The following is a 26,601-nucleotide window of genomic DNA, read 5'->3' as shown; positions in this document are numbered from 1 at the left end:
GAAAAGACAACTACTCCTCAGAAAAATAAAAATGGCCCAGAAATAAAGCTTCCCCTCTTGTTCTCAGGACCTATCACCAAGTGTGTGGCTGAGTCGCCTGTCTGGCCACTACACAGCTGGCTCACACACACAGATATGAGCTTATCTGCAGCTTTAAAAAAAAAAGAATTTGCGTTATAAAAAGAATGGCTGTCTCCGTAGTATATGAGGCCAAAAATTTTAAAAATATTAATAAAAGCATTAGCATTAATTGGTCTTAGGGATAGGAAAAAGCATAGAGACACTAGTACTCAAGGATAGGAATTCCTCCAGTTAGCTTACTGTATCACATTTTTAAACAAATTTGACTTTGTGAACCAATTCACTGTACTTGGGAAGGAAATACTTGATACCCGGGCCACCCACAAAAGAACAAAGTCAAGCCATGGGTAAAACAGCCTGCAACATTCAATTTTATTTTACTCTTCAACAAATTAAAAAATAAAACCCAGCCATTTCAGGAGCTCAAACTACTGATTTTATTTCACCTCATTTTCTTACCCTTGCCCACCTTCTGGTACAGGTGCTAATGAACAGTAGAAGTTAGAAAAACGGCAGTAAAGGAGAAAAGAAGCCAAGGATCTGGTTAAGCAGCTCCTAAACAACTCAGAATGGACTTAGCTGTTTAGAATTAGTGGTGAGGGACCCAAGAGCCAGGAAGCAAGCACACAGCATTGTTTGTCACCTTTCTGCTCCCAGGCACCTCTCAGCTTTCACAGGGCAATAGGAAGCATAGGATTAAAATATAAAACCAAGAGCACAAAAGTTACATGGAGTGAAATCAACACACAGACAACCCATGATGACATTTCTGAAGCTCCCAAATGTAAATCTAACCAAAATGTCTGTGACTCAGTACACTACAAATAAAAGTTAACAATGGCTATTTGATCACTAGTATAAGGAGTCGGAATTTTTTTTTTTATTTTGTAAAAACCATTCTTCTTAATCAAAGCCAGAAAGTATGTAAAGATCACATACAAATGTTCTTAAATTCACACAGAAAGCTACTATTAAGAAATGAAAAGCTGTACATTATTAGGTTCTTTGGTGACTGTCAAAATTTCATACAAAATTTATTTGTAATGAATTAAACCAAAATAATCTTACATGCTTAATTTCTAAATTTTAGAAAAACCTAATAAAATTGCTCAATTTTAAGAGCACTAAAGTGTAAATATTAGGCACCTAGTTAGGACTTCATGATAGTTCCTATTATTACTTATATTCTGCTACTTAAACCTAAAGACAAGAATAGTTGAAATGTACCATTTACCAACAACCACAAAAATCCAAGGAAAATTAAAATATTAATAAATTTATTGTAACAAAAACCTGTAAATATCTATTCATTTACTGTCTATTCACTTCAAAGTTTTAAAGCATGCATGTTTTTAATATAAATTCCCAACTTTCCCTTATCCTATGTTTATACAGTAGTATTATCATGGTCATTAAAGTTGCAAGATATATACACATACGACATCATCTACAAGGAACATAAATGGGACTCTGTAAGAGTAAGAAAAAAAGAGTAAGAGATTCTAGTTCCATTCTAGAGGACAACAAAGGTACAGAGGTGTGCACCATGGTAACATGTGCTCACCTTCCCACCTCTCCTTCCTTTTGATGAAAACTTGCCATGTGTCTAAAACTCACAATAGCAACAGCACTGCGGTACCCTGAAAGTTATTCACTTGGGAAAAGTCAAATAGTAAAAAAATGACAAGTGACACACCAAGTGAGAAGGGGCAGATTGTAACTGCTGTACCTCCATGGACCTCTTCTGTTCCTGGCTATGCAAGAGCGGCAGTCTCAGTTCCTGCACCCCTCAGACCTGCAGGCATATAGTAAGGAAGTGGAGACGGGGTGGGAGGGAGGGCAGAAAACGGATGGTGGGGGGAAGACAACAAACCTACACAACTGTAAATCACTTTCACACTCAACTCACTTCCCTTAACCACCCTAGCCCTTCCAGCTAATCTTACACTTACTGGTACATACCTACCTTTCCGATCCTCACCAGCGGCCCCACATTCTGAAATCAAATAGGATTACAGACACTCTGCAGCACAATGTGATAACCAGTCACAGCCCTTTCTCAGGACACGGCGACCTCCACACCTGTTTTCATTACCTCTCATCAAGTTCTTCTAATCTGCTCTTCACTGTGTGAGCATTGTTATCCTTTGTGATTTTCTGCAGGAGGTAGAAAGTCTGCTGGAACATACGCAGTAAATACTCCTCAAATTCCATAGGCACACAGTTCTTGGACATGAGTTCGTTGATGCAGGACATGGCGAGAACCCCAAGCCGGCCACGCTCCTGACCCAAGACACAGTTCTGGCTGCTGCCGTTCACTGATGCCATCTTTCTGGCCCGGATGTCACAGCCAAAGCGTGCAAAGTGGAAGATGGTGGTAAGAAGGGATGGGGTGATGCTGGCAGACAGAGGAATCCAACTGAAGAGATGAGCCAGGCACTCCAGTGCCAGAGAACAGATATACTCACTCTCCACGTCAAGGATGGGGATTGGCTGATTCAAGAGTTTGGCTGAACTAGGACTCTGCAGCAGGTTACTCAGCAAGTCACCTGAAAATGAAAGAGCCTTCTAAGACATCCACTGTCAGACTCCCCCGAACCACTCTGAGTAGCCTTCTCCTTTAAAACCCAGAAACATTTAGCTATTACACCAAAACTTACAATCAGTGTACCCAGTAAGACTTGGTGGATACCAGCAAGCCAATCTAGACTCAGTGGGACCCATGGGAAAGAGTCGAACTGTCTCGTGGGGATTTTAATCTACAACCTTTATTTAGGGCATCCGATCAACAGGTCTTTTCTCCCATAGAGTAGTGCAACTCTTTGCCATTAAGCCACCAGAGTTCCCACTAGGCATGTAGAACCTCCATATTCGCTTTGAGGGGCACGGCATAGCCCCTGAAAGGCGACATGGTCCAAGTGCTGCTGTGTGCACCACTATTTAAACCGCTGCTACAACAAACTGCGGCTCTTGAGTCTGGGTGCTGGGGCAGCTATGGGCCTGTTGCAGGAGACAGAGCGGGGAGATAAGGATGGAACCTCTCCTTTGTTGTGAAACCCCACCTCTACCTAAGCTTTTCCTCTTCCCACTGCTTTCTAAGATCACTGCAAAATCACACTTGACTATATTTAAATAAATAACCACATCCCTAGCACCATCTATCACGATGGAGTCTAATGCATGAAAGACCTAATCAAAAGGCAAAACATTTAAAATAGACGAAAACAAAAGGCACCAGAAATGTGAAAGACTTCTTAAAACTATCAAGATACAAACTTTAACAGAAATGTGTAACTTAATATCAGAATTAGACATTTCTATTCAATGAAGGCATTAAGGAAAAGTTATTCAGCCAAACTTTCCCTTAATATGAGAAGACACTAAAAAAATTTACCAAATCCTACCTATCAAGTATCTCCTCAATCTGAAGATTTAGTAGACTAAAGAGATACTTATCAGAAGACACTCAAGAGGATATTCAGCATATTTAGAGACCTCAAAATCCTAGGGCAAATGAAGACTTCAGAAAATAAAGCAGCTGGATAATTCCAAATGCAGACTGAGGGGGAGGGAGAGCATGGGAAGCCACACAGCTCTGGAAAGAAGCACAGTGACTCTGACAGAGTGTGGCACTTTGGCGTGCTGGTAAACAGCCAACCATCTGACAGGGACCCCTCTGGATAGGACTCTCAAAGCAACCTTCATACAGGGCCCTAAGGTGCCAAGGAAAGGATGAAATTGCGCTGGTGGAGAGCTGCAAGCAAAATAGGTTCCTTCTTGAGGCCTTTCCCCTCAGTTCTTTGGAAAAACAGCTTAGGAGATCTCAGTCCTACATCCTGAGGAATTCTTTTACACCAGTTATTTGGAGAACTAGACGGGATAAGAGTATGCCCAGGCGGTCTCTACCCTACAGTGTTTGTCACTCCAGGCTGATTATATTTCTAGAGTAAACTGTGAACAACTCAATGGTTTGACAGTGGGCTGCAATCTACTTTAGGTACCTGGCAAGGACTGATTTACTACATAAATTAAATAACCTAAAGGCTACACAAAGAATTGGCCAGCTCATGGTCCTGCTGGAAAGGCCAGGCCTTGAATCTGAAAAGTAGTTTTGTTCACGATAAGTAGCCAACACCACAAAGTTTTTTTCTGAGAGGCAAAAGGAGGAAGCAGAGAGAGAAAGAGGCAAGGAATGGCCTAAGAACTACAGCCCAGATCAAAGGCACAGGAAAGACAGTGAGAGGCCTGGAAAGGGTCATAGGCCAGAACTAGAAGTGACAGGAAATGGTTCTACAGTACAAGCAGACAGCGACAGGAAAAGGGTTCTACAGCACAACAGGCAGTGACATGGAAGGGTTTTACAGCACAGCAGGCCGTGTCAGGAAAGGGTTCTACGGTACAACTTGGCAGTGTCAGAAAAGGGTTCTCAGCACAGCAGGCAGCGGCAGGAAAGGGTTCTACAGCACAGCAGGCAGTGACAGGGGAATGCTGCTGCTAGGAAAGTAGCTCAGAACTAATCAAGCTGCTACACTAGCTACGAGCTGGACCAGTTAGTGTGTCCAATGGTGAGGAGACCAAAGGAGAGGGGTCTGTTTACACAGCTCAGAGGAGCTAGGAGAGCTGTCCTGCACTGAAGAAAGGAGGGATGTGTTCTGCACTCCAGCAGAGTCTTGTAGCCTTGCTTATGTGTTTTCCTGATCCTGACTTGTTCCTTTTATTTCCCTAGCAAACCTCCTAATTGTGAGGATGATCGGTGAGCTCCAGGTGGCACTGCAATAAATTCTTAAACCCTGCAGAGGAGTGCCATCAAGGGGACAGCTGGTGTCAACGGTGAGAAAGCTGCAAAGTGGAGGGATGTCTGTGCTGCTGCTCCTGATTATCCCAGCTCAGGGATTTAAATGGTTCCCTATTCTGCAGGACAGTTACTGTGGGAAAATGCTGCTGATACACAATACATCACACAGTCAGCAGACACGATGGACTGAAAACACAGGCAACAGCTGGGAAAGACCTTAGTAACATCCTACTATAAATTAAAATGAACAAGCACAATTATGGCCGTAAGACAACATCTATACGCATGGAAACACCTTTACACAAAACAGAAGTTTTTACATGTTACCAAAAAAAAAAACCAACTCCAAAACACCCATTTTAACTATTAAAATGGCTATTCACTGTTGGTGGGAGTGTAAAATGGTGCAACCACTATGGAAGGCTGTATGGCACTTTCTCAAAAAGTTGCAAATAGAAATAGCATTTGACCCAGCAATTCCACTACTAGGAATGCAGGCTAAGAAACCATAACTGCCACTCAAGCAGATATATGTACATCCATGTTTACTGAAGCTTTGTTCAATTTTAAAAAAGTTGGAAACAGCAAACAAATGGCTAGAGAAGTTCTGGTATATCCAGACTATTCACACAATGGAATATTATGCTGCACTGAAAAACCAGGAACTCATGAAATATTATACAAAATGGGTGACCCTGGAAGACATTATGCTGAGTGAAATATCTCAGTCACAAAAGGACAAATACTGTTGTAAAACGGGACTGAAATCGGGGTTTGGGGGAGACTGAAAAACGGGATAAATAATGTATACTGCTTTGAAACAGATGAGGGAGAGAACTGTTTAAAGGGAATATATGATTAGGTATTTTTGTCATGACAGGAGTTCAGAATGAAGGCTGCATAGTAGAGTGGACTTGGGGAGGAGGGATTGTATTAACAATGAAAGTTTTTCTTTTACTTTTCAAAGAGAAGAGGGAACCGAGGGGGAGGTTGAGCAGGGAGAAAAGTGAAACAATCAATTAATGGAAATCCAAAGTCTGTGTAAACTTTCATTAAAATTAATTAAAAAATGGCTATTCTAGACACAGAATAAGGGGGAAATGGGAATGGAGAATCAATAACAAGAGGAAAGACTTGCAGAAATCAGTGATGTTCAAATGCAATGAAATGGGACTACAATTAAGTTTACTAATTTGCATTCCTGATTTAAAAGAGGCTATAAATTGCAGGAAAGGAGACTGTCCATCTTTCTCCCTCAAAGTAGCTAGTGGATTCAAACTGCCTGCCTTTGGGCTAGCAGTGCAGTTACTTATCACTAGGCCATCAGAGCTCCCTTAATATGATACAGAAGGTTATTAATAATGACTTTTCTAGTCATTGGCTTTGACTTTTACTGTATGGCAAGGTCAAAATTTAAACCCAATGCCACCGGAACTCATTCACAGCTGAAGCTCCAATGGACTTTCAGAACCTATAAACTGCATGGGAGGAGACTACTCATCTTTCTCCTTAGAGCCGCTATTACCACTGTATTTACTGCAATATGCCTCCTAAAGTGGTATTTTAAAATAAGAGGCAAATCTGAACCCATATCTGTCTGTCTGTGAGCTGGCAGCACAACTCTCTATCCACCCTACAGTTCCCTCTTAGCAGGTTAAGGCTATGCAAACGTGAGGTGTCTGTGGCCGCAAAGGTGACTGGACAGCCAGCTAACAATATAAATAATGTTAATAGCAGCAATATGCAAGTAAATTATGTACAATGTTAACATGGGGATCACTCATTCCTGCTGTCCCTCCAGGTTCAAAGTAAGCAGGCTCAGAATATGTGACTTCAGTACCATCTAGAAAGAAATAGGGAGCAGTGTGCCCTCTGGACCAGAGATATCTGCACAAGGTACAATGAGACTTAGAAACAGAGTGACACCAAGACATGGCTTCCCAGATGGCATTCCAGATAACAGCAGGTGTGGCATAGGCAATAGAAGTGAGAGAGAACTAGAGATAGGACAGCTGGGTGATGTCAGCCAGCTTGACAGCACTTGAGTCAAGCACCTTCAGCCTAAACTTAAGGCCTGCCTACTAACGTACCTGAGAAGAAGCTGTCCTGACTGAGGAATTGTATCTTGAGTGTTTCTAATCTGAATTATAACCTTCCCTAATAAATTCCAAAATCTTGAGTTTTTTCTGTGTGACCATTGCAATGAATTTGCAATGACAGCAGCAGAGAAGAGCCACAGGACATCTGGGGTTGAACTGGTAGACAATAGGAGGTATAAGGGAAATGTCTGACTTCTGTATCCAAGGTGGGGGATCCAAGGGAGTAAGGGGTGCGAACAGAGGAGTTATGGTGGGCAGGGGGAAAATCATATGGTCACACAATTTGGTGGGAGGAGGGAGAGGGGAAAAGGAAATGGGGAAGATGTGGCAGGTATAGGGAAAGAAGGGTAATGGCATGTTTCAGTGGTGATTGATTTTATAAAATATAATGAATGATTATATGAAACAAAATGTGAATGAAGGATAGTGTGAAACACAATGTATATGAACTTTGTAGGCAAGCCAATATAAAATTTTAAAAAATTCTTTAACAGATATCAGATTTTTTTCCCTTAAAAATTTAGTATCATTTCTTACTCAAATTTAAATGTTTTAAAGTATTCGTAGGATTATGGGACAGTTTGGAGGTTTTTTAAATGCCTTTTAATCTAAGTAGAAGGAATCACTACAAAACAGTCTCTGCTTCAAACCATAGTGAAGAGAGCAGACTGCCTAACAGGGTAACTGACTTTTTCTTTCCTGTACTGGGACAAGCTGTGGCACCAATATGTACCCATTTCTAGAGGTGTGGGGACTTACTAAGACACATTCCAGACACAGTATAATCACTTGCTGTACGTTTTCATACAAAGATCTTTTTGGTGCTTTTTTTTAAAAAAAAAAAAAAACTTGAAATTTCTAGTTTTCTATTTCGTTCTGTTTCCAATAACTCAAGGTTTCTTAACTCTGGCACTGCAGACATTGTGGACCAAACCATTCTTTGTTGTGGAGCTTGCCTGTGAATTGTGGGGGCTGTCTTATGAATTGTGGGGTGATGAATAGCATCACTAGCCTCCACCCACTAGATGCCAAGAGCATTCCCCTAGACTGTGTCATTCAAAAAATGCCTCCAGACACGGTCAAATGTCCGCTGAGCAGCAAAACCATCCCAATGGAGAGCCACAGACATTTCAGTAGACTCCTGCAGAATGAGCAGAAACCCTTCAAGGAGTCTTTGGAAAAGGGAATACAATCACAGCAGTTGTGAATGACTTTCCCCAAGTCCCACCTGTCCACAAGTAGCTTATATGGGAGTAGGTGAAAAGAGCAGAAAGTATAGAAAGATATACAATCTGGAAAGAGTTTTAGACAAAGCTGAAAACTGGACTCAATTCTCATATGCCAATACATTTTCACTCTAAAAATCTCATCATCAGTGTATGTCAGATCTGTATTTGAAACCTTATGTAGACTAGAAAAATATAGTCCCTAGTTTTATACAGTTCAGTGACAAAGCCAGGTCCCTTCCCAGGAAAGAAGGAGGTAAGCAGATCAAGAAAGGAAAAGGGACATCACACAGCACACCTAGAATGATAGGGTCCAGTCCCTCCCCCCACTTACTGGCAAAGTGACCTTTGGTAAGTTACTCTCCAGAAGCCTCAGTTTGGTTTGTAAACAAATGATAAAACTATCTTTGCAGAACTATGGACTAGTGATGAGTAATCACTACTGCAGAGGGCTTATGAGATAGGGGAGGAATTTGGGGAACTATTCTGAGAAATAAACTAAATCTCCTGGCTTTTTGCTTTGATAATGACCATAAAGAAGAGGATTCTAAGAGGTCAAAAGCCAAAAAGTGTTCAATCTGACAGGGTCAGGGTTACGAATCCAGGCAAAGCACGGAGTCTAGCAGGAAATACTGGTGTCCCATGGTCAGGAATAGCTTGCTTTATTCACTGAGCTTGAAGGTGTCTCAAAATTAATTTCTTCTACAAAACAGAGCTTATGATCAAGGAAGCTGAATAACTTCTGGAAGTCTGACGGTTGTGCAGAGTAGCTGAGCAGAAGTATCAAAGTAAGTGGTGATTACTGTCCATATAACATATGATGACTTTACTTGCAATGTCATAAAGAGCAAAGAATTCATACAAAACAACAGGCAATCCCTTTCTTTTCCTTCTTTTTAAAAGAGAAGTCTAATCCACTGAGAAGTTTACTTAACTCCTTTGGCCACCTGCAGCGTCAATTTATTCTTATTTTCCTCAAATACTAAAATCTAATAGCTTTTTAACAGACTGATCTCTGGTAGCTTTGTGATAAAAAATTGTGCTTCCAAACCAAAGACACACAATTTGAATTCACCAGCAGTTCCACTGGAAAAAAGATGGGCAAACTGCTCTCATGTTATTTTTACCTCTGAAAACCCAGAGGGTTTTCAGCTATGGGTCACTACCAGTGTGATAATACACACAAAAAAGGACACTATTCTTATGAAGTTGTTGCTGTTGTTAGGTGCTGTACGCCTCACAACAGCCTTTCCTAGCCATATGGCCAAAGTATGTGACACAGTTTCATCATTTTTGCCTCCAAGGAATACTGCGGTTGTACGTTCTCCAAAACATTGTTTGGCTCTTTTGGCAGTCAACACTTGTCTCCAATATCACAATTTAATGGCATCAATTCTTCTGCTATCCTCGCTGTCTAGCTCTCAGATGCATAACAAGTGACTGAAAAGACCATGGTCTGAAATCACGTGCCATCTTCCAATCAGGACACCTTAGTCCTCAAACTGACATCGCTGCTCCTTAATAATTTGGAAAGGTCTCTGACTACAGAGTTTCCCAGCACAATACATTTCCTGATCTCCTGACTGCTGGTACCAAGTTTACTGACTGTGGATCCAAGTTAAGATCAAGTCACTGATAGTTTTCATCTTGTCTCCATCTATTGTGACATTGCCTATCAATTCAGTGGTTAGGACTGTGTTTTCTTGATGTTGAGATGCAATCCATGTTGGAGGCTTGCAGTCTCTGTTTTGTAGCAGCAAGCATTTCAAGTCCTCCTCACTTTCAGCCAGCAGCATTGTATTATCTGTGTAACAAAGGTTACTGATAAATCTTCCTCTTACCCTAATGCCCATTCTTCCTCAGGGTTATTCAGTTTCTTGAATTATCTTTTGGGCATACAAATTGAATAGGTGTGGAGAAAGGATACAAGCCTGACACACACCTTTCATAATTTAAAACCAAGCAGTGTTCCCTTGCTCTGGTTACACAACAGCCTCTTAGTCTAATTGGCTGTGCACAAGCAAAATTAAGTGTTGTGGAATTTAAGGTTTTGTTTATCTATAACTATCAAGTCAGGTCACATTTTACACCCACTCCTTATTGGCACATCATCTTACCCATCATACTCAGCATTCCTCTCAGCTCAAACCTAGGTGTTCATTACACCTAGATAAACGTCATTAATGTACAAGAGTCATACTGTAGATTTATCACTGTCTTAAATGTGAAATGTTGGGTAAAAAAGACATAAGGGTGGAACAGGTGTTATTTCACTTCATGAATAAAACCTAGAGAACACATTATAAGATGAACACACTGTTTTTGGCTTGTACATGGTATATCCCAACTTAACTGAGAACACATACCAGAATGAAGTCAAATAAAAACATGGAATCTGAGAAAATTCAGTATTAGGTTATGCTAAATGCTACTGCTAACTTAAACTGGACTCTACGCTAGTATTCAAGTATCTGAAAACTAATTCAAATGAGCTAACCTTTTCAAATTTTACTTAAATGACAAATTTAATGACCAGCCAAAGTGAAAACTCCACTGTATATACTCACGGTGTACACTCATACACTGTGTACACTCATACACTGTGTACACTCATACACTGTGTACACTCATACTCTGTGTACACTCTCACACTGTGTACACTCTCACACTGTGTACACTCTCACACTGTGTACATTCTTACACTGTGTATACTCATACTCTGTACACTCTTACACTGTGGACACTCATACTCTGTGGACACTCATACTCTGTGGACACTCATACTCTGTGTACACTCACACTGTGTACACTCTTAACACTGTGTACACTCATTCAAAAGGAGCTCTGGTGGCCTAGTGGTAAGAAGTTGTACTACAATCCCAAAGGCATGCGGTTCGGATCCACCAACTGCTCCACCAGACAAAGATGGGAGGAGGCTCTCCTCTAGTGTAGCTGACTGTCTCTGAAGAGCCACTGGAGGGCCAGTGAAGGGTCAGTTCCGACTCAATAGTTAGTCCACAACAACATCGATACTCATAAAAGGGAGGTTTGGCTACCTAGTGAGAAGGAAACTAAGCTTCCAACCCCAAAGATTTCAATTCACCAGCTGTTCCATGGGAGAAAGATGGGCAATCTCCTCCCACGCAGTTTACAGACACTAAAGGTCAGCTCTGAATCAGTACTAACTCAATGGCAAGGAGAGCTTTTTTGGTTGTGCTTGTTTTGTTTTTTAAATACTTATAAAATCAGATCTTTTTACCTTGTGCAAAATTTTCCTTTCTCAATCAGATATTATGAATTATACATTTGCTGAGGTCACCTCAAATAACTGATCAAGAACTAAATTCAAATAAAGTTCCATTTCCTAGAGTTGTTACTATAAGCTAGAGCCTGGCTAAATAGTTCATCTAATGGAAATGACAGATGACTCTCTAATATTTTTCAATCTAAGAAATGGAATTTGGAATAAGCTAGCAGATCACTAGCAATCCTTAAGTCTTCATGGTATATTTTCAGTTCCACAGTAACTAGAAAAATTTCCATTTCTACACACTAACAACAGGCTACATGAATCAGCTTTTAGAGATATCTGATTTCAACAGTCCTTTTCCTTGGGGAAGAGGGTCAAGATGTGGAAATATTTCTCATGAGCCACAGCAACCTTTACGGTAGAGGAAGAAATATGGGCCAATTCACAGGATGTTCTCTACTTAAAAACATTTGTGATCATTTAGTGTAAATAGAAACATTTAGAAACTACAAGTTCCTACTCAGACACAATTTCCTCTTTCCATTCATCCTTGAAGGCTGTTGTTTTTAAATTAACTACATTGATTTCTAGAGCAAAAATACTTAAGTGTGAATAATAATTAGTAACCATTAAACTATTTAATAGCCAAATGTCCAAGCTAAATTGAATTCTTTTTAACTGATGTCAATATAATACTACTGCAGCTGGTCCCCAGTCAGGCTAACATGACTATTTCTGAGTCAGCTGGAGGGAAAAAAAAACACTCTACACTCCTCTGCCCTCTCCTTCAGGCCACTGCTGTAAAGCCGACCAGAAAGCTCAGACCCGCGCTAGCCCTAACAACACAGCTATCAAGTATGAAAAAGGAGGAAATTAGGTGCAATAAGCCAGGAGAAATAGCAATTTATAAATAAAAATGAACGGAGTGACTTATAGAAGTTAAAGGTGCTATATCTTCATTGTGGGCAAGGGAGGAGAGCAAAATGCCTTGTTCAAAATACTGTATCAGAATGTACAAGCCTTCCTGAGGAATGAAGAAAATTAGCCACGCAGAAAATATGGGCAGAAATAGATTAAGCATCATTATCCACATCTGGCCTAGATAAATTATGCTGAGATTATTGAGTGGATTTTGAGAGTATGCTGTATGTAGCGGGCAGATCATACCACTTTCTCCTGAGGTTGGGGATGGTGGTGGAGTAGCAGCAGTAACACTGTGTTTGTCCCAGACGGTTTCTAAGATACCTACCAAGAAAGGAAAAATTAAGTTTAGAAACAAACAATCCACTATAATGAGATTTAGAAAGAAAAATCTGGTACCTTTAATCAAACATTGATACTAAACTTCCCTCTCAATCACATGTTCACCCCTAACTAATAGCTGTCTCTCTCTACTCTACTTCCAGCTATCTTCTGGAAAGGACTATACCCACTCACAGCATTTCGAGTGCTTCATTTAACTTTGCAGTAATGCACTTCTTTACCACAACTTCCACTGAAAGTGTTCTTTGCCAAGGATGCTTTATGATTAAGTCCATTTGGTGGCTACTTTAATCATCTCTGTCCACTCTGTAATCTTACAGGCCATGAACCAAACCTTTCTCCAAAGTCTATAAAAAGCTAAAGGAAGCTAGATTTTAAAAGTCAAAGACTATGATTCCATTTAGATGAATGTCCAGGATAGGTAAATTCACAGAATAGAAAGTAAATGAATGTTTACCAGAAGCAGATCTAGAGGGAAAAGGAACAGGAGTGACTACTAATGGGTATGATATTTCTTTCTCAGTGATAAAAACCTCCTGGAATCAGAAAACAGGAATGGTTGTATAACATTGTGAATATACTATAAAAACCATCAAACTGTTGTACTTTCAAAACATTAATTTTATGGTTTATATAGTACTTTTCAATTTTAAAATTTGCTTAATATGCAAAGTATAGTCTCAGTGGTGTAATGGATAATGTGTTAGGCTGCTAAGTCAGTGGATCAAATTCATCAGTTAATCTGTGGGGAAAAGGTGGGCAGTCTACTCTCAAAGACACACATTTTAAGAAACCCAACAGAGGGTCACTGAGTCAGGATTAACTCACTGACAGCAGGTTTGCTTTCTGGTTCTAAGTACAGTCAGATGGAAAGGTATAAAGCAGTCCCTAACTCTAGAAACTATCCGTCTGACTGGGATGTCAGTAAATGTGCTCTGAATTAATGTTCTGAATTTTAGATTTCTCTTGGAGATTAGGGAGGAAATGAAGGAAAGGAAATTTCAAGCTCGTTTTTGATCATTCAACCAATTTTAAATGCTCACTACATGCTTAATATTAAATTTGATAGTATATTTTTTTAAAAATTACTTAGATATCCAAGAAGAAACGCTGGTTAGGAAAGTTGGATGTGAAAATATTTTTTACCACATTATTCTTGCAAGTAATAAGCCCAACCCCAAGCTCCCAACTGTCAGTCCTGGCCCTCATGACTCCAAATCCTTCCTGCAAATCTTTCTGTCCATTTTGTGGTATGCTTTGTTTTCATTCTTATCCTCAGGGTCATAAGGGTCTCACAAAAGAGGAGATGAAAATAAGTAGATGCTACATACAACAACAATAAGAAAGTCTTTGCATTTTTTTTGCACAGTCTCGAGGACAGCTAAAACAACTGCTCGAAACTTGTGAGCGCAGGGCACCCTGTATTTCTTGAAGCTCTGCGCATGTGCACGGGCCCCACCGACCTGCTCACCTGTCAGTAGCCCAAGCACTGTCTGCACCTGCTCTAGCAGCAGCTTCCGCAACTCCTCCTTCCGAGCCACGCTGAGGTCTTCACGGGGACACGCCAGCTCCTCTGAAGTTGTCTTCAACATGATCAGTCCAAGGGGGGTTGTCACAGGGGACTGGATCAACTGCCAAGAAAACAGCAAGTTCTGAGCAAAGCATCTGGCCAATAAGGCACCAAGAGGGCCAAGGAGAATCATGCCTGTCAAGAACCTCTGCGTGCTTAATCGTACATCAACCTTTTCACAAAATGACTTAAAAGCTAAAATATATTTCTATGTTACTCTAAAGACAAAGTCTTATATGATCAACAGTGAGACTTTATTTTTACATATCTCTCAATTTCCAACAGTCTTGATTACTTTACCCAGAATAATATACTAATGGTAAAATATGTGTAACAACTCTTTAATTTTATTCTGGGGTTAAATAAATTTTACATGTCTAAATCAAGTTCCAGTAGCCTGATGGGTAAAGAGTTGAGTTGCAGGTTGTTCAAATCTACCAGGTGCCCCACAGGAGAAAGCTGGCCAATCTCTTCTCATGCAATTTATAGTCTCTGAAAAATCATTGGAGGGTCAGCTATGAGTCAGTTCCAACTTTACAGCAATGAGGTGAAGGAAACTTTAAAATCCCAAATTTTGCAAGCTTCAAAAAACTCAAAAGCACACATGCACTGTGGTATAAACGTGCAAAGACACCATTAAACTATGACCACAGTTAGATTTTCCTAATGGTGGCGTCTATGTAGGATGTTGCACTGCCACCCGAAAGGCTCCATGTCTCTAGTAGTTCAAATCCACCGGAGGCTCCAAGGGAGAAAGGTGGGCCGTCCCCTCCTGTTAAGATTCACAGCCTCACACACAGCAAAGGATGACTCTTAGTCAGAATGGACTCAACGGCAATGGATTTTTAAGTTATACGACAAGTTAGTTTTCAACCACCTATAATATCTTCCAACTATGTGGACAAAGTATCATTAAATGAGTCAGAAAACAATGATGTTCCTTCAGTAGCATGGTATTTATTTAAATCATCCTAATCAACTTTGTAAAATTCAAAGTAATGCTATCACATTTATTTCTCAGTTTCTAGAAATGGTAAGAATAAGCATATTACCAAAAAAAAAATTTCTTTCAATTTACAGTCTACAATCTATAAAGAAAAACTGAAGGAGCATTTGAGGCTTTCCTTTAACTTTCAATGTATTCACTGCTACACACAAATTAAAATTTTGTTTACTGAAACTGGAAAAACATGAACTTTGTGACAGAGGAAGGCCAACAGAAACTACACCCATGTAGTCTCTTATTTAAGGGGGGTAGAGGGGGAGGCCTTTCCTCTCCCTTGAAGAAGAGTTTAGCCTGAAAAAGTTATAAATAATGCATACAGCTAACCCCTGAACAACTCGGTTTGAACAGCACAGGTCCACTTAAACTCAGATTCCCCCCCACACACACTGCTATTGTAGTGAGCTCAAGAGATGCCAGTGTCCAATTAAAACATTGAGATGGGAATTGTCTCAGAGTGAGTGAGCAATTCATCTCTTCTATTAAAAGTTATTTGAAGTGACTTAGATGTTGGCAGCTCCAACTATGGAGTTGTTCAAGGCTCAACTTTAATAATGTGAAGTCAAAGTCAGAAGCAGCCTGAGAAAAGGTACTATGTGAATCAGAAGCAACTAATGCTGTTAACAGTGCTCTGTATCCAATCAGTCATCTTGAACACTAAAGCTTCAAGAGCATGTTCCACAATTTTTCTTTTCATTTTCTACAAGTTTGGATTATCTCTAAAGAGATAAGTTTGGATTATCACTTGAATTCAGCAAGGGAGAAACAGGGCACTATTCCTTTAATTACACATCTTCACATAATAAAGTAGAACAAGTACCTCTCTGGATACTTGAGGTTATTCATCAGTATTCTAAAAGATGTCCATTTTCACGTCTTTTTCTTTTCTCCTTTGTCAGTTCGCCTTCAAACCCACCTTATTCTTTCAGTCAGGAATACTGACAAAAAATTCCATTTAGCAACACACTTTCCTACAGACTAAATGCTCATATGCTCCCTAGCAATGAAAGCTTCCTACAGCATGATATTGTAAAATCTTATCGTAAAGCTCTTCCATCTCTCATTGAAGAAAGCAGACAGAAAAGAAATTTATTCTTTATTTGAAAGAACAATCCGAAAAATAGGGTTGGATTGGGTTTTTCTAATTAGTCATGTGTCCAGGAAGGTTTTTATTTAAACTATTTCCCTTTACCATCTTCACACATCAATATTAAGTTCATAACATAGGCAGCCTCTGTGTAATGAACTTAAATTTGCAGTTTTAAACCCTGCAATTTATTTTAGCAGACAATACATACCTTCAAGTTGAAGATAAAGTTCAAGGTTTGGGGGGGGGGGTTCCCAGTATATGTTATTAAAAAGGTTTAACTTATTTTTTTTTATTACTACACTATTAGAAGAGAGTGCTGGTGGCCTAGTGGTAAGGAGTAAAGCTAGCAACCCAGAGGTAAGCAATTCAAATCTACCAGCTGTTTCATGTGCGAAGGATGCTCAATCTCCTCCCACGTGATTAAGCGCCTCTAAAAACCCACTGGAGGATCAACTCTTGGTTCATTCCGACCTTGCAGTACACAACAACAATGCTACTTTAAAATGAGACAGTAAAAAAAAAAAAAATAAAATGAGACAGTAATGTTACTTAAGCTCCTCATCTCTCTTAATTATCTGTCCCAGCCAGGCACAGTGCACAACTTCACATCTACCTCCGTGGATCTCAGGACAGGGTGCAGGGAGAAATGACACACGGTGCATGAGTGGAGAGGTGGGGCGAAAAGGGTTAGTTTCAACTTCAACTACTTCCTTCTCCAGTGGCCTAGAAAAGGGAATATTAATACCAAGAACTTAAGTATGATTTTAAGTTCCTAAATCAGCTCCTCTGCTGATTTGGGGTTGTGGTCTTCACACTACAAACTGCACAGATGTCCAGTTAATTGTCACAATTAAGTGTTAAATTAAAAACAAGAACTCCAAACTGCAAACATATGATGATGAAATTGTGTCCTCTACCCCCCAAAAAACCCCAAAATCTTTTCTCAACTTTAATCTAGAATTGTGTAATGGTTAAGTTCATTAAGAACCAGTTTGGCATTGTTTTCTAATATCTGATAATTTTGGTTTAGTATCTGAAATGCCAGTAACCAAGCACCAATCACTCCTAATGTAGTTTATATGCCATAGCACTGCCTGCTTTTCATGGATAAAGAAGTAGAGAATATTACAACTAGAAAGAATTTTACAGGGTTACCTACTCAACACCTTCAATTTACAAAGAAGGAAATAAAGGCCCACATAGCTAGTTGTCATTGTTAGGTGTCACTGAGGTGATTCTGACTGAAGGAAATGCCAGAAACCAAAAATGACTGTGACAATGATAAGACACAGAAGTCAAACCACTCCACATTGCCATTAAATCCAATGCTCTCTCCATTGCGGAGCATGTCAAAGCTCTCGAAGCTACACGAAGCTAAAGGACCACGAAGCTACACGAAGTTCAAGTTTTTGGAGGGCTGGAAAAAAGGAAGTGGTAGAGGACTGAGGAAGATGAGTCTTTAAACCTCCATGTGCACCTCAACTACAAGTTAATTTCCATTTTTATAGTCAGTTCTCCATCTACAACTGTAGAGCAGCACTCACTATCCCCACGGCCTAAAATATTCCTCCCCTACATACCCTCGTAGCTTCCCCTTCCACTCACGTTTCTATGAAAATGTCTGCTCTTCAGAAAAGACCTCCATGGACATCCCACCTAACACCTCCTACACCCTCTCTCTCCTATCCTTGGTTTTTGTTGATTTTTGTAATGCAAAACGACTTGCAATTCTTTGCTTCCTGTACTTCATGGTCTCCCCCTCTAGACTAGGAACCTGCAGAGGGTGAGGCCTTCGTGTGTGCTTAGGTAGAAGCACATGGCTCATGTTCAACCAACAGCTTGCTCAACAACTACATGGCTCTCCTCTGAGGTAACAAAATCAACAGATCTCCAGATCCGTTCATTTTTAAAAACAAATCAAAATTGAGTGAAGGCTCTTTTTGCCACTTTGAGAGGTAAACTGAGAGATGTAATATGGATATTGATCTAAAAAAAACCCCAACCCTATATAATTCAAATGCTTTTAAGCAAGAACAGGCAGAATATCAGAAATGCTATTTTTCTAGGAAATTCTTAATCTACATTTACTGAGACTACAATAAATTTTAAAAGAATTTTATTTCTATAAACGGCATAAAATATTGATTTCCTCCATACCCAAGACTGCTACAATAAGACAACAATGTAGATTTTCACAAAACTGAAACAAGCAACAGTATCTCACTCTTGGCTTTTACTGTTAGGTGTTGTCAAGACATTTACAACTCAGAGTGATTCTGTGTGACAGGAACAGAGAGAATCGCCACAGAGAGTCGCAGGCTAAGAGCTTCACGAGAGGTGATCACACTAGCGGTGTGTTCTAACACTGACTTTTCAGTCATTGAGGAGTCACAGTACTGCCAGGGCTCCTTTCTTGGCTGTTAGGTCTTACCTGTGTCCCAATAACCTCCAAACTCTTGACCTTTAAGCCAGAACTCTTTCCTAAACCCCAGCCCTACTGTCTCACTGGGTATCACATAAGTGGAACACATGTATCTTCAATGTCTTTTCTTGTCAAACCTAATTCACCCTGTTTTCCCAAACCTGGTCTGGTAAATGACACCAAAATCCACTTCTGTGATCTAAGTCAGAACCCTAGGAGTCACTGTAGATCGGGTTCCCTAAACCTTGTTATCATCACTCCATCTCTAACTCTCTCCTAAGTGCCTTACCTCATCCTACCTAGGGGGGCCTCTGCCTTATTCAGACTTCTCTAATAGAAGCCTCTGCAAACCCAACTGCACTGTGGCTAAAGCCATCATTCCCTCAGAAACACATGGCTCACTCCCTTCTGGGGGAAAAAAAAAGTAGAAGTTTCTAAGCAAGTACTAGAAATGACACATCAAAATCCGCCGGCAACAACTGCCAACAGCTCATCTGGCTCCCACCTGTCAATCTAGTCTTCTGTCACTTCTCCATCACACCTCATCAACAATATTGGATACTTAGGCTCCTGTGTCCAAATGTTATGCTACTATACACCCTTCAAATATTTCCACTGTATCATGATAAAAATACCAACAGTAGGGGTGTCTAACTTCCTCTAACTTCACAAGTAGAAACCACCACCATCAGCATCAGCCCAAGTGAATTCCTGTGAGGGAGACAACATATCTCACCTCTCCAATCTTTTCACCCATTCTAACACCAGTCAGCCCTCCCACTGCACTGTATTTTTCCGAGTTTGACAATTTGTTCCAAGGGCCCTATACAAACACTTAAGGGATTTACTGCTGAACCATCTAGTTCACTACTACTCAGTGACCCTATGAGCCTGGCCCTGTCCTGCACCCATCACGATCATACTCGGTGACTGTTACAGTCACTGTCAACCTCTCTTACTGAGAGTTTTCCTCTATTTCGTTAATCATGTACCTTTTCCTGCATGTCATCTTTTTCATCCAAGGACTAAAGAAGTGACAGATTACAACTCGGGATCAGAATCAGCTCAGGATTACAGCTCTTCAGTTAGAACAAGCCTCCTCTCCACTGTACCCACAGGCAGGCCTCTGACCCTCAGGTCCTCAGGCCCCTCAGCCTGGAGATGTCCTGCTCAGGCAAGTGTTATAAAGCTCCTTACCTGCACCCAGAAGCCTTCTGCCTGAAGGCATTAATAAGCTCCCTCACTCCAATGACCAGCAAGCAGCTCAACTGGCAATGCCTCTGGGCTTCTTCCCTTCCCAGGTTGGCCTGCATACTGTAAATGTCTTGCTCAGCAGACTGGGAAACCTCTCACTGTCTGGTATCAGTCTCTCTGGTTCTGCAGCCTTCCTTTCTCACTGTCTTATACCATCTCCAGTGCAACAGCTCTGTCTGTTCTCTGGGTCAAGAAGGTTCTCAGTGCGGGGTTCCAAAATCTAAAGTACCACTCTACTCCTATCCTTTTTTTAGGATAGATGCCTCCTTTCTACCTCTAGGACAGCTTATTTAGGACAGAATGGCAAAACTGGCCAATCCCTTCTTTAGGAGTCCATAAATCTTACTTACATGATCCTACTCCTATAAGGGTGGAATGCTCTTTACTTCTGTGGTATTGCTGTTGTTGGTAGGTGTCATCAAGTCTACTGTGACTCATAGTGACCCCCCAACACCACAACTCAAAGGCATAGATTCTTCTTCTGTCACCATTAATGACTATCCACCTTTCAGATGTATAAGCAGCAAGTGAAAATGCCATGGCTCACAGCAAGAGCACCTTAGTCTTTAAACTGTTATCCTTGCTCTTTCACACTTTTGGAGAAGTCCTTGACAGCAAATTTCTCCAATACAATACTTAAGTATTGTGAGAAGTTTTGTGAATATAAGGACAAGACCTCCAACAGCTTCATAACTTAATGAGGATACTACTGTGCATATAATAATTATCCAAAAACATGCTTGCAGTGCAGTGGACTGCTTTTCTTGCTGTGGTTTTGTAATTCCCACCAAGCCATTTAGTGGCACTATGCAAAGAAATCAAAAGATGTATTTGCTGAATAAAATTTCACAAGCAGTGAACAAAAGCTACTGAGGGTTTGTGGTTTTTTGGGTTTTGTTTGGGTTTTTTTTTCCCTCTCTCCACTGTACACGAATCAAGACAAAATGGCTAAAGATAAATGAGATCAATCCTTCTACGTTGACCTCACTATCACATTTACAAAACATCAATCCTAAAATTCCTTTAAAAAGACAAGGAAATAATCACTTCTACCAACAAATTATTTACCACATACTTAAGGTTCCTTGGTTGGTTTTCTAAGTTTTCTTAGGTATATGCTTACCTGTAAAATGTTAGTAAAAAAGTCATGGTAGAACATTGGCCAGTCTTGACGGCCAATATCAACAATAACTTTGCAGAGTTTGTTCCGGATAAAGTAAGGTAAGGTTTTATGGTGGGCCAAAAGAAGTTTGGGCAGGCAGCTACGGATTTCCATCTTATCCTGAGATGGGACCCCAAGCCACAGCTTATTGATCAAATTCTGAAAAACAAATATGTATCTTTTAAATTAGCCAATTTTAAAAAGAATAGCCGATTTTTATTCCATAGTTAGATATAGCAACTCATCAAATAAGAAATCCTATTTTAAACAAGAGTTTGAGAAATCTGGCAAAAAGAACAAAAAATATTCAAATCTTGTAATATAATAATTACATCTGAAAAGACCTTATAAATATTTTAAGAGAAACTAGCTTTATGTACAAAAAAAATTATATTATACATTATCTCTTAACTACTCAAAAAAATGATACAATCAATGCCTGAAAAAAAAAAAAGAAAAGGCTTAGTGAGTAATGGTACATACGACCACTCACAGCTGACCTTGTGAAGTCCCAAGACTATGGTCTCAAAGCCCTAGGACCATCAGCTAGCTCATCCCTTCAGGGTGTTTTTGTTATTATAAAATTTCCATAGCTTTGCCCTGTTGGATTGACCATGTGCATGAATTTATTTACAGTGCATACTAATAAGACTGTAGAAATATCTGCCAAACTTCTGTACCGTGATGGGTGTGATTCCTTTCACCTGCTCAAATCTATTTTGCCTTGGCTATCTGCCTACGTGTCCACTTGTAGATGCACGTTGATAGAACTAATAAATAAGACTGTGTACCAGATGGCTGTTTGCTTGGCTGGTGGCTTTATTTTTGATGTACCTCTTCATGTCATCGCTTTCTTTTGAGACTGTGCTGATCATCCTTTTGTGTCCACATATCTTAAAAATGTGTCTGTTATCTAGTTCAGGAGAAAGTTGGACAGTCATGGCAGTACAGCCTCACCAGCCCAATGGAGAGCCCTGACGAAAAGGCAGTGAGTTCTCCAGTTACTGACTTGTTCTAACCTCTCACTCTCTCCCATATTCACCATCCTAGTGATCAAAGAATGATTTGTGTTATCTCTTCCTTAGTTTTTTATAACATTGAAATCATCCAGCCTTTGTCCTTTTTGTGGCCAACTTATTTCAGTCAGCATCATGTCCTCCAGATTCATCTACTACTATACTGTTTTACGATTCTTCACTATTTTTTAATGTGTGTGGCATTCCACTGTGTGGAGTATTTCTTTATTGGTGGACACATGGGTTGTTTTCACCTCTTTGCTACTGTAAACAATGTCACAATGAAAAGAGAGAATATATATCTTTGCTATACACACATGCATATATCTATTCATGTCATACATAGCTCCATCAAATTCTTTCTGGAAGCGGAATCATTTTACAGCCCACCAGTAGTGCATGGGTTCCAAACTCTCCATACATGACCAGCATGTTATTTTTTCTTACTGAACTTTGTAACTGTTGCTAGAATGAAGTGCTGTGTATCCCCTTGTCATTTTGATTAGACCCCCAATGAGATAGACACAGTGACCTCAGCAATGGACTCCAGCGTGTCAGAGATGGTAAGGATGACATAGGATAGTGCAGGGTTCAGGTCTGTTGTTCACAGAGTCGCTATGAGTCATACTCAACAGCATCTAACAACAGTTACAATAGCTAATAAGTGAACTCTGGTGGCCAAGTGCTAAGAAGTTAAGCTGCACTTCCAAAGGTTTGAATCCACCAGCTACTCTGCAGAAGGATGACTGGCAATTTCCTCCTGTACAACTTACTATGAAAACCCACTGAAGGGTCAGCTATGGGTTGGTTCTGACTTGACAGTACACACAACAATAGGTAATATGGGAGCCCTGGTGGGATGGTTCATAGCAAGTTGTGCTGCTAACTTAAAACTCCGCTTCTCTGGTGGTTCCAATACGCCAGTGGCTCTGTGGGACAGAGATGAGCAGCGTCCTCTCAGTAAGAGTTACCGCCTCCGAAGCTTGCTGGAGGGCTGGAGCAGAGCCTGCTCGGCAGCCCTGAGTTAACAGCTAACAATCGAGAACATTTATCCGGCTTGTTGCTATCTTTCCACGGCCACTGCCCGTTTTTTTTTAAATTGAGTTGACTTTTTTGTTGCTGAGGTGCTTTCTAGAAATATTAAGAATTAATCCTTTGTCAGATAGGCTATTCTACTCAAGTATTTTTTCCCCAATCTGTAGCTTTATTTTTTTATAGAAGGATAAAGATTTAATTATACAAAAAAGGATTTCATTTCAAGAGGGCCTCAGTTGTCTAGTTTATTTTCTGGGTTTTGTCCATTTCTAAATAGACATTACATTGTTTTATCATCAATGGTAATGCACTCCAAGCACCAGTTACCTCATTAAAGATGGTATCTGGTATGAAGACCCTGAGCCAAGTTATATTCCTTCCTAGCCATCTGTTCACCAACACTAAAGTCCATAACACGGCAACTTGGATACAAAATACTCTGCAGAATAGCAGAAAAGCATCTGGCAACTTACCTCAAAAACTGTTAAACTGTACATCATTACATAATCATTCCTAGTGCTGGAAAGAAAGTACAGGCAGAATCTCCAAGCTCCTATTTGCTGGGCAAAGTTATTAAGGAGTTCCTCTGGAAAAGTTAAATGGCAAAAAAGAAGTCTATGAAAATACATGAAATCAATACATGGCTGAGCTGTCATATTTTTCAATCATATCTCCTTCCATGTAATGTAAATGATGTCAAAACCAATCACAAAGTCAGGTGATTCTTTAACATACAAAAGACAGATGGTATTTTTTTTTAATCTCTGGTTTCAAAAGGCTACTGATTAGAGGTGATCCAGAATACTGACAGTTTATCAGTGTCATCAGCCAACTTAAAAAATAATCAATAGCCTCTCTTACGCAAACAGCATTTTAGGCAGAGATATATCAGTGTTAAAGTTCTTGTTTAACCTAATATGTGATGGACCACTATTTAGGAGAAATATGTCAATTTCTTAAAAAGGACAACTAGAATAGTAAGAAAAAGTTAAGTCCAACCTTACTAAGTTAGGATAGTAAAACATGCAATAGAATTGAAGACTAACTCTTCATTTGGGTCTGGTTTCATTCTAAGAGAATATAAACAAGTATCTGTTAAATTAAGAGTAATAATCAAATAGATGTTGCCAGAGCACATATCAATTCAGTCAGAAATCATTTTTTTCCTCCTCTTTGGGCTGCAGAAAACATCAGTCAGAATCTGTAAGGCACAAGCATTAAGCGAGAGCCTTCCCCTGGCCACCCTGACCTGTTGCAATGCCATCAAATATTAAGACAAAAAAGTGAAAGTACAAAGGCCACAACCCTGAGAACAGGGAGGAAAGCAGGACACAGACGTGCCCATTAGATACAGTCCACAAAGTCACTGCTCTGTGGGCATTTAGGTGAAATGCAACAAGACAGTCTCATTAAAAGTGTCATACAAAGAAGCTGATGGCCTGTCCTTATAATTTAAGTAAATGTCTCCATGAATCCCAGAAATGAAGTCAAATAGGAGGAGTGCTAGCTGGAAACAAGTAACTTTGGGCTTTCAGAATATTCTAAGACATCACAAAAGAAGGGAGTGGTTCCAGCCCACATACACAAGGACGGCTTCAAAGACCAAGTACAAAGAGAACTGAACTAAGACACACTGCTGCAAAGAGCTAAACCCCCGGATTTCACACAGCCTCTATTTTAATTAGACATTTATAGCATCTGGTTATTTAAAGCTATTCTGAAAATCAGAAAACAAACATGTCCACAAGTTTCTCTTTTTAATTCCTGAATATGCAGGTGAGCAATGTCTCTCTGTAAACCAAAAGTAAGAAAAACCAAACTGTAAAGTGAAAAACTGCTTCTGAGACATTAGTGTTAGAATGCAATAAGAATGAAAGGGAAAGCTTTCACCTCCTTTGGTTAAAAAAAAAACTCACCACTGATGTGTGTACAGTGAATATAAGGTATTTCCATCGCACACGGACAAGCCAGGGAAAGCCTTCTGAAGGCAAGAGGAGGGTCAGCCCAACTGAGAAAGAACACCTGAGAAAGTGTGCAGAGGGTCCATAAACTGGATGCCTAATCACCTCCTGTTCCCAGCTTTGTCAGCTCTCCCTGTCAGAAATGCTCTGGCTCTACACAGTGCACTCCATAATGGGAAAGGGCAGGCACATAATGGGAGGGGCAGAAGTTGGTATCTACCAGAAATTGATATAATGTTCAAAAGCTTGGGGGAAAATAGGCTGTTGCCAAAGGCCTACATGCTGGCCACAGAGAATTCTGAAACCCAAATAAGCTTTCAACAAAGGTGGAATTCAACTCAACTCACTAGCATCAAGTCTGAACTGACTCTTAACTGACCCTCTGGTTTACTGAACCTGTAAACGACACAGGAGCCGCTGGTGGACTCAAACCATGTGCCTTTGGGTTGGAACTGGAACTCCTTAGCCACTAGGCCACCAGAGTGCCCCATAAGGTAAAATTAAACATTTAATCAGCCAACGTGATTCAGAGAAGCCAAATGGGAAAGAGAACTGGACCTTGAAGGTTCCAGAAGCACAGAAAAAGCATTCTAAAGAGGTAAAAACAATGAAGGTTAAAAGTGTAGAAAATTCAGATAGTGCAAAGGAAAAACTTGTAGATTTAGAGAGAGAAAAAACATTTTTTATTCTCAAGCTCAGGGATAAATGAAGGTTCAGGAGGAAAAAAGGATTTCGGCAGGATCTCTGCAGCTGACAGCCGCATAACTTTGCCGTTTACAATATGTGTTAATGAATAATGTTTGTATTAATGACCATAAAATTCACAAACAGGTTCTAGATGGTGCCATTGTGCTACAAGACCGGAGTCTACCTAGAGTCTCCTCTGTCTTTAGATGCTTTTATTCATTAGACCTGCAGAATGGGGAAAAATAAGGTAATAGTGGAGGAAAAAAGCAAATAAACCAGAAGCCTTCACTAGTCCTAACAATTAAAGGATCTCTGGGCACAGATAAGGTTCAAATCAGACCCACAGACTGAAAATATCTATTTCTGACACTCTTATTAGGGGTTTTGGCTTGTTTTTAGATTAACAGTACCAGCATCAGTCTATAAAATTTCACCAGCATGATAAAACTAAGAACAAAACAGAAGAGGAGGGGAATTTGCCTCAAATTGGCCACACTATGCCCTTGCAGTTAAGATTTGCGAATTCCATGTACATGGCAGGGAGGCCTCACGAATGAGGCCACAAGTGACGGGCTTCTGAACCTTCGTTTTCTTTTTCAGCCCCGGCCCCTCCCAAAACCGAAGCCAAAGCAAAGGCATTGAAGGCCAAGAAGGCAGTCCTGAAGGGCGTCCACAGCCAAAAAAAAA

At 40.1% G+C, this 26,601-nt stretch overlaps 1 protein-coding gene across 1 annotated transcript in view; it reads right to left on the bottom strand.

The window, feature by feature from the left end:
- Window positions 1–26,601, bottom strand: part of XPO6 (exportin 6) — a 119,581-nt gene that overhangs the window by 54,943 nt on the left and 38,037 nt on the right. Inside the window, exons 2-6 of the mRNA XM_006896629.1 lie at window positions 23,740–23,852; window positions 21,177–21,374; window positions 14,186–14,345; window positions 12,619–12,696; window positions 2,177–2,630 (exon numbers count right to left, since the gene is read on the bottom strand). Coding sequence (XP_006896691.1) covers window positions 2,177–2,630; window positions 12,619–12,696; window positions 14,186–14,345; window positions 21,177–21,374; window positions 23,740–23,852 — 1,003 coding nt within the window. The remainder of the gene's footprint in view (window positions 1–2,176; window positions 2,631–12,618; window positions 12,697–14,185; window positions 14,346–21,176; window positions 21,375–23,739; window positions 23,853–26,601) is intronic.

This window comes from Elephantulus edwardii, unplaced genomic scaffold (assembly GCF_000299155.1).
Source record: "Elephantulus edwardii isolate Elephantulus edwardi_28Jun2011 unplaced genomic scaffold, EleEdw1.0 scaffold00186, whole genome shotgun sequence".
Taxonomy (NCBI): domain Eukaryota; kingdom Metazoa; phylum Chordata; class Mammalia; order Macroscelidea; family Macroscelididae; genus Elephantulus; species Elephantulus edwardii.
Note: the sequence above shows the minus strand (reverse complement) of the source record. Positions and strands in the feature narration are given on the sequence as shown.